We start from the raw sequence: 8,552 nt of genomic DNA, 5'->3' as shown, positions 1-8,552 counted from the left end.
ACAGAAATTCTTTGCTAGTAAAACTCTTCAACAAGACCCATAAATAAGGGATTCCTTTCTCTACTGATGTCTCCCTAATTTCCCCTTTCATCCTGCCTCACCTTGAACAGGGAGGGCCGTGAGGACAGGCAAAGCGATGATATAGACAACTAAACTACTTCAGGTGTTACGTCTCACAGATAAAGACACCTAAAGGAGTTCCTGTGAGCCCAACCGCACGTCTCTGACTTAGTTCCACGGGAAGGAGGGAGGAGAAACTAAATGACAAAGAAGGGAAAGACCTTGGGAGGTGATTGGCAGTTGCGGCTTTCAACACACGCAGCCACACTGAATATGGCGATTGGGGAAATTTCCTGGAGGAAATCACGCGAGAGTTGCCTGACGGAGGCCGTGTGCGAATTGAGCCGGGGGTGTGGAGCAGCCAAGATGGAGCCGGCAGCCGCCGGTCCCGGCCCTCTGATTGTGAACAACAAGCAGCCCCAGCCGCCACCTCCTCCGCCGCCTGCCACCGCACAGCCTCCTCCTGGGACGCCGAGGGCCGCCGGAGGCCTCCTGCCGGGGGGCAAAGCCCGCGAATTCAACCGCAACCAACGCAAAGACTCGGAGGTCAGAGCTGCAGGGGGGCGAGGCTGGCACGGGGCGGGTGGCAGAGGGGGTCCCGGGCCCGGGGAGGCATCTGGGCCCAGCCGGGCTTCCGGATGGCTTGACACGGGGCTGGGAGCTGTCACTTTACCGAAAACCGTGCAGTTAGCGAGGCTGGCAGCCGCCACGGCCTCGGAGAGAAAAGCCTGGAGCCCTGTCACAAACTCTGATGCGGCCCGGGGAGAAGGTCCTGGAGCCGGGGACGGCGGGTCTGCTCCCGGGGGCGTGGCCTGAGGCACAGTCCTCCCGGGGTGCAAAATCGGTGGTCTGCTTGATTGTTAGCCCCTCATCACTTCCGGCCGCTAATCTTGGGAGGGTGGTGGGCGACGCCAGATAGCTGCGAAGGGACCCTGGAGAGTTTACCTGGACGCTTAGAACAGAGCTCTCTCTAGTGCTGCTCTGCTCCTGGTTGTGAGTAGCAGAGAGGGCACACTGTGGCTTCCCTCCCAATTTTAGTCAGTGCAGGGTCAAACCACGGCCAGACATTGCAAAGTATTTTTGTACGCCCAGTGAGCCCAGTTGCCGTGCTGTTAAGCATCAGAAGTACACAAAGGGCGCGGGATTCTCCTTCTTGCTAGTGAGCTGTGATTCCCTTTGCCGCGCAGTCTGGAGCTATTCACCTCACCCCAAGTTAAAATTCCTCCCACTCCTTCCGTTTGCAGAATTCATGAATGAACACACACACCCGTCGTCGCCGCAGCATTTCAGGGCTTCTTAATCAGCACATTCATTCCCAGAGCGCTTACTACGCAATCTCCTCCACCTGAGACAACTTCCAGTGTGATGAACAGCTAGGCACTTACTGAGGGAATTCCTCCAATCCATATTTGATGCTCCAGCTTGTACCAGAGACTAAAGATACTATTTTTAAACCTCTGAAATCAGTTCCCTTAAAACATGTTTTGTTGTTGCAGGCTCAAATTCTGATAACACATGTCACAAATAAGCAAGCACAGAGTAGAGAGGATGAGCTTAGCGTGGCCTTTTTGAAATAGATGGACCTTTTAGGAACCTTTTATTGTGGAATGATGGGTGATCGGTGGCTACTTCTCAGTGATCTCTCAAATATGGAGGAATATGGAAGTTAAGTTTGTGAGACCTTTAGTGACCAGACTTGTCCAGTTTTTCTGAAGAGGACCCTGAGAATTGAACTACACCCCCTACTTTCTTTTTTAAATGTTTGAGTGGGCTGGAGAGATGGTTCAGTGATTAAAAGTACTTGCTGCTCTCTCAGGGGATCACCCATGTTGGGCAGCTCACAACTGCCTATAACCCCAGCTACTAGGGATCCAGTGCCGTTCTTCTGACCTCCGTGAACACTTGTATGTACACATGCACACACACAGATAGACACATAAAGTACATTTTAAAAAATGTTAGGGATGGTGAGATTGCTCAGCAGGTAAAGAAGTTTTAAATTTTCCTAAGAAGCCACAAAAATAGTCAGATAAATACCGTTTCATGCATTTTGTTTTGTTTGTTGTTGGTTTGTTTGGGGTTTTTTGTTTTTGAGATAGGGTTTCTCTGTGTAGCTTTGGCTGTCCTAGAACTCTACTCTGTAGATGGGGCTGACCTCAAACTCAACAGAGATTCATCTGCCTCTGCCTCTTGAGTGCTAGGATTAAAGGTGTGCACCACCATTGCCCAGACTTAATAATATTATTCTGTGGTGCTGAGAATCAAATTCAGAGCCTTGTGCAAGGTAGGCAACCACTAGACTGCTGAGGTATGTCCTCAGCTTCTATTATGTATTTTAATTTCTCTTCCTACCCTTTGATTTTACTGCATTCAACGTCTGGAAGGCCCATCAAATCGATCTGCCTCCTTGCATTGGAGGTGCTGATGCTGCACCCACCTCTGGTGACAGCTGAAGTCAGTAGTTTGGGAATCTGATCAGTGCCTAGAGCACAAGGAGCTGACATTGGAGGAGAGCTCAGTATGTGCCAAATAAACTTTATTAATCCTCAAAACTAGCCAAGGCAGCAGAGCATGCTTCCAGTCTCAACATGCAGGAAGCTGAGCAAGGAGCCTCAGAGTTCAAGGCCAGCCTGGGCTGCATAGTAAAACCTTGTCTCTACATAAGCACATTGGGAGGGGCTGAGAAATGCTGATGGATTTGGTGGTGAATAAGATCACAATGCATGATATAATGGATATGAATCTCAAAAAGGAAAGAAAGAAGGTCTTAAGCAAAGTCCCCAGCAGGTTTTTGTCATTCCCATTTCATAAATGAAGCTCAACCTCAGTAATGTGTGCAACTATTAATTGTATTTGTATTTTAATGGTACTAGAACTTGAACCCAGGACCCTACACATTAGGTAATCATTTTACCATAAACTCAGTAGCTTATGAAAGTGTCCATTAGTATCCATGAATAAGGATTAGAGTTATTGTTTGTGGGTTTGTTGTGTCATTTTGCCAGAGGTCATTATCTATTAGAAGGTTTTTCCTGGCTCCACCCTCCATCCCACTGACTCACTCACACATACACCCTCTCCAGCCCATGCTGAGAATTAAGCCCAGGGTCTAGCACATACTAGGCAAGGTGCCCTATGCTGAACTGTACCCTCTGGCCTTCCAAGTACATTAGTCAGGACTGGGTGTATCCTTTTTATCCTTTCTTCCCAGTACAAGACTTCCAAGATGGCGTGTTCTCTGGAATCACCTATCCCTAACAGATTCTCTCCTGTGTGTGGGAGGGAGGCCAGTCTGTTCCATTTCTGCTTTCTCTGTCAGTTCTCACTGAAAATTGAGATGGGGCAGGGTGCCTGAGGGTTTCAATACTCGTCTTATCCTTAGCCGTTCAGAGTCCACAGTTCAGAAAGAAGTGAAACTCCCAGATATTCAGTACTGTATGGAATGGTCAGTTACTGCACAAAGTAGATAGAAGTTTTGTGTTTATTATTGAACAGGTATGGAGTGGGTATCAGTGGCCAGTAAATCAGAGTTTCTGTTTCGAGGAACTTGCCGTCTTATGAAGAGGAGGATGAAAGAAAAATAATTCAGGGAATAATTGTAGTACAGAGTGGGTGCTTTGAAGGTAAAATACAGGGTGCTGGACAGGGCGTAAAGGGGGCTTCCATTAGTCCAGGAGACAAAATATTGTGATAAAAATCAATAAAAATTAGAGGTATTGATGTCATGAAGTGCAGTCTCTGAGGCATGTGTGTTTACCCTTAAATACTCGGGAGGATCTTTATGTGACATTCTTTCCGTTCACCAGGGCTATTCTGAGTCTCCAGACCTGGAGTTTGAGTATGCCGACACAGACAAGTGGGCTGCAGAGCTCGCAGGTAAAGACAAACAGACCTTTGTATTTTTTGACTGGGTTCCTAAGAAGATTAAGATTGGCTGTTTTCCTAGTTATTCCTATTTATGATATTTAAAACATAAGTTAGCTATTTAACTTGGACTGTGTATCTGGAAATTTGAGATTGTCCTTTATTTCCATGAAGACTCTGGTTTGGCATCAGCTGAATTGGTTAGCGCCCAGCCCCATGTAAGGCAGTTAGTTAGTGGTACTCACTGATATACCAACTGGACAGTGCTCTCTCACACACCAGTAAGTCACGGGAATGTTGGCAGCTGTGCTTGAATCTTGGCACATCTGTGGCTGCTACTGTTGTTGATGGAGACTGTGAGGTCAGCATGAGCTGTTCTCCTGTCTTCACAATCCTTACTCAGGACATGACACTAAAGATATAATTCAGGGTGATGGTCAGCCTCTGGTACAGTACAGTCTGATGAACATCTTACTAGAAATGCCCAATGTATGTTCCACTGACATTGCAGAGGCTGCTGTTATCTCTTTAAGCACATCAGAACACTAAGGCCTTCTTCACTCAGTAATTAGAAAGAGTAGTCTGAGAATCACTGTGACTCAGGCAGGAATGCAGTTGGGGCTGGAAAGGAAAGCCTGACTTTGTCTGCTTCGTGTGAGACCTGACGTGGAGTGTGGTGACAGGAGACTTTGCTCTTTGACAGAGCTTTACAGCTATACAGAAGGACCAGAATTCATGATGAATCGAAAATGCTTTGAGGAGGACTTCCGGATCCATGGTAAGATCATTTCTCTCACTTCTTGGTTCCCTGTCCCATCAGGACAGCACAGGACTTCTCTTCATTGTCTAACTGATCTAAGCCATGCAGGAATATGAAAAATAGTTGTGCTGCTTGTTTAAGGCCAGATATGACATGTAGAGTGGGCCTTCTGGGCATTCTGATGGAAATTCCAATTTACAGAACAGCAGTGTGACCTTACCCCTTATGAAGGAGTAACTTGTCCTTCTGGTCCTGTGACTGTCCTGATTTGAAAGATTAATACAGTCCATTCCATTGTGAGGAATTGTGTGGGCTCAATTATAAGTGTCTCTTGCTCTGCAGTGACAGACAAGAAGTGGACTGAGCTAGATACCAACCAGCACCGTACCCATGCCATGAGGCTTCTGGATGGCTTGGAAGTCACTGCCCGAGAGAAAAGACTCAAGGTGGCCCGAGCAATTCTCTATGTTGCCCAAGGTACTGTACGGATATCTCCTGGGCCTCTGCCAGTGATAATGCCAAGTTGTGTATGGAGGGCCCAGTAAGCTCTGCCCTGTGTTTACAGGGACCTTTGGAGAGTGCAGCTCAGAGGCAGAAGTGCAGTTCTGGATGCGCTACAATATCTTTCTGCTCCTGGAGGTGGGCACGTTCAATGCCTTGGTGGAGCTTCTGAACATGGAAATAGAGTGAGCACTTCTATTGAGGGGCTTATGCAGGGCAGGGCGCAGTGGGAGGTGGGCTCGAGCTTGTAGAACTAACATTTGAAACAGGTAAATAGGCCACTTAAGCTGAAGGGTCTGTTCCAGGCTGTTTGGAGCATACAGGGTTGAATAATGGAGAACCTACTTAATGATTCCTTAGAAAATAATATACGAGAGAGAGAGAGAGATGAGAAAATAAAATGATAGAGAAGGGTGAGAGGTTCCCATGTTGATAGAACGTCATGAGGATTCTTGTGCTGACTGCACACACTCTGTAATGCTGGGGCGTTGGTACCTGGGCAGATCCTGCCCAGGCCCAAAACACCCCCCAAAGGAAACTTCTCATCTTAAACTCTTTGATCCTGTGAACCCCCTCTATATATTCCCTACAGCAGAAAACCAAGTCCAAATCTGACATGTAGGAACAGCAAAGCTTGTTGCCCTGGTCCTTTGTCTCATGGACAGGCCAGCTACTGCTCATTTAAGGATAACAGCCATCATAAATAAAGAAGATTGCTACCAGAGGCCAGCCTGGTCTACATAGTGAGTTTCAGGGTAGCCAGAGCTACTTAGTGAGACCATATCAAAAACCAAACAAAATTAAAACAAAATGAATACAGTAAGTGAAAACGCTCACTAGTACTGCATCTTCAGGGAGTACTCAGCAATATTCTTGGGACATTACATATTCTGATTCATGTTAATGAGGCAAGTGCTGTTTTCACCCTGATTTTGTAGGTGAGGCAGCTAGACACAGGGAAGTTGGCTCTACTTTGTCCACATATGCTAACTAGTAAATGTTAGAGCCAGCATTCACACTTTGAGACTTGGCAGTCTAGTCCAGGGCTTGAATTCTTAACCAGAGTGGTGTCCTACGGTCTCATGTAAAGCCTAAAGACACACAGCATCGTGTTGCCTAATGGGACAGTCCTGTCAAGGGCGTCACTTCCCTCCCTCGCTTGCCCTGTCTGATTCAGATCTCTCCTGCAGTAACAGTGCCGCATGCAGCAGTGCAGTGAGGAAGCCTGCCATCTCCCTGGCTGACAGCACAGACCTGAGGTGAGACGAGCTACAAGCCTGGTACCCTGAGCCAGAAAGCGAGCTCAGAGCAAGGCTGAGCATTTCTTAGCTGTGTGTGCGTTGCTTTGCACACATTAATCAGCTCAAGTGATAGACTCACTGAGAGTCATTAGTAGGCCTTGATGAGGTCTCAGGGGAGGGGGGCAACCTGAGGGGAGGGAGGCAACCTGGAAAATTCAGAGGAAACCTAGCATCAAGCCACTTAATAGACCTGCTGAGAAGCTGGCTGTAGAGTACCTTATATGTGGAAAAGCCAGGACCTTGCCCTTGTACACCCGTGTGTACAGTGTGACCCCATCTACACTGGGTTCTCCTGACAGTGCTTCATGGCTGCACAGAAATAGCAGCTGCTAAACAATGGGGTCATCTTTCTATGTCTTAGGGTTGAAATCTGTTTTTGGAGTTTGAACTTCGGTTCTCCTCCCTGTAGTCAGGGTCTCTGCATTTCACCTCCTGTTTTCCACTCCACCTGGTCGTCTCTGCTCCCCTTTCTATAATCCTTTGACCTTAGTAGCTTACTCTTAAGTAGTATTCCTTTCCTTTCCAGGAAGCTTAGGGCAGTGAATTCTTTAGGCCGTTCTTGTTCATATTTGTCAGCTTTGAGTAAGCTCCTTTTAAAAGCTGGAAATACAGAATACAGTTATGGTCTGGGAAGAAAGATTCAAACACCTCGCTACTCTTCAGGGTCTCAGGTGTCATTTCTTTTCTTGGGTTTCTCTGTATTACAGCCATCCCCTACCACACGCACAGATGTTTATATCTTAGCCAGGAAGTGAGAAAGCCCAGGGGCTCCTCCCTCACATTTTTGTTTGTTTGAAACTGTCTTCATATATGACCTAGGCTAACCTAGAGCTTACTATGTAGCCCAGGCTGGCCTGAAACTTGAGACCCTCCTGCCTCAGCTTTCTAAGATCTGGCATTACAAGCATGCACTACCACTCCTGGCCGAGCATGCTCCTGTCTTACTCTATTACGAGCTGGTTCTTGTACTCAGGGTCCTGCTCAACATCATGTACTTGATTGTGGAGACTGTTCACCAGGATTGTGACAGTGACAAGGCTGAGTGGAGAACGATGCAACAGACCTTCAGAGCTGAGCTGGGTAGGACTCTGGGGATGCTCTTCTGAGGCCTTGCTTGGGAGCTGAGACTGGAGGGCTTTGGGTGGGTCCTGTTGCTGCCTGGGGTCCTGATATCTTTGAGTCACTTCCAGGTTCCCCTCTGTACAACAACGAGCCATTTGCTATCATGCTGTTTGGGATGGTGACCAAATTTTGCAGTGGCCATGCCCCCCACTTCCCCATGAAGAAAGTTCTCTTGCTGCTCTGGAAGACTGTATTGGTGAGCACCTTCTTGGGGGCACTTGTATGCTAGGACACTGGGAGGAAAGAGACATCTCTATACAGTTGGCCTCTGTACCTGTAGATTCACATCCATATATACATCCAAATACAGGTCATAGGATGAAGTTTGCATCTGTATTGACTGTATGGACCTTGTTGTTATTCCTTAACTAGTGTCCCAATAATTTATGTACCATTAGGTATTAGACATAATTTAGGGATGATTTCATGCCTGCAGAAGGTTGTGCATAGGTTAAACACAAGTACCATTCCATCTCATGAGGGATGTGATGTCTCCCTGTAGGAGAGGGGTGAGGGGAAGTTCCCAGAGCCAGTCTCTATGGATAATGATGAATATCTACATTTCTTGTTGAATACTGAATTATGTGAAAATGTAGCTACTTGGTTGCATTTGTTTAATGGTGTTATAGACGGGACTAGGACCTTATGCGTGCTAGGCAGACAGACCTCACTGAGCTACATCGCTGGAGCGTTTTTGTTTTTTTTTTAATTTATTTATTTTAATTTTATGCACACTGGTGCATACTTTCTGTGTGAAGATGCCAGATCCCCTGGAACTTGAGTTACAGCAGGTGTGAGCGGCCGTGTGGGTGCTGGGAACTGAGCCGTCTCTGCAGCTCGCCACTGGCGCTCTTCTTTACGTTTTGTTTGTTTGCTTATTTCCTGTGCATGTGGGTATGCATTTGGTGTATGTGCGGTATGTGCACACACTTATTTCCTGTGCA

General features: G+C 47.0%; 1 protein-coding gene across 1 annotated transcript in view; it reads left to right on the top strand.

The window, feature by feature from the left end:
• The first annotated feature begins 402 nt into the window (after positions 1 to 402).
• Positions 403 to 8,552, top strand: part of Strip1 (striatin interacting protein 1) — a 19,932-nt gene continuing 11,782 nt past the window's right edge. The window contains exons 1-8 of the mRNA XM_028757404.1: positions 403 to 606; positions 3,867 to 3,936; positions 4,628 to 4,702; positions 5,027 to 5,161; positions 5,250 to 5,370; positions 6,376 to 6,444; positions 7,460 to 7,566; positions 7,677 to 7,804. Of these exons, the coding sequence (XP_028613237.1) occupies positions 427 to 606; positions 3,867 to 3,936; positions 4,628 to 4,702; positions 5,027 to 5,161; positions 5,250 to 5,370; positions 6,376 to 6,444; positions 7,460 to 7,566; positions 7,677 to 7,804 (885 nt within the window). The 5' untranslated portion in view covers positions 403 to 426. The remainder of the gene's footprint in view (positions 607 to 3,866; positions 3,937 to 4,627; positions 4,703 to 5,026; positions 5,162 to 5,249; positions 5,371 to 6,375; positions 6,445 to 7,459; positions 7,567 to 7,676; positions 7,805 to 8,552) is intronic.

Source organism: Grammomys surdaster, unplaced genomic scaffold (assembly GCF_004785775.1).
Source record: "Grammomys surdaster isolate TR1022 unplaced genomic scaffold, NIH_TR_1.0 126158, whole genome shotgun sequence".
Lineage (NCBI taxonomy): Eukaryota > Metazoa > Chordata > Mammalia > Rodentia > Muridae > Grammomys > Grammomys surdaster.
The sequence above is the reverse complement of the archived record's forward strand: the minus strand, read 5'-3'. Positions and strand labels throughout refer to the sequence as shown.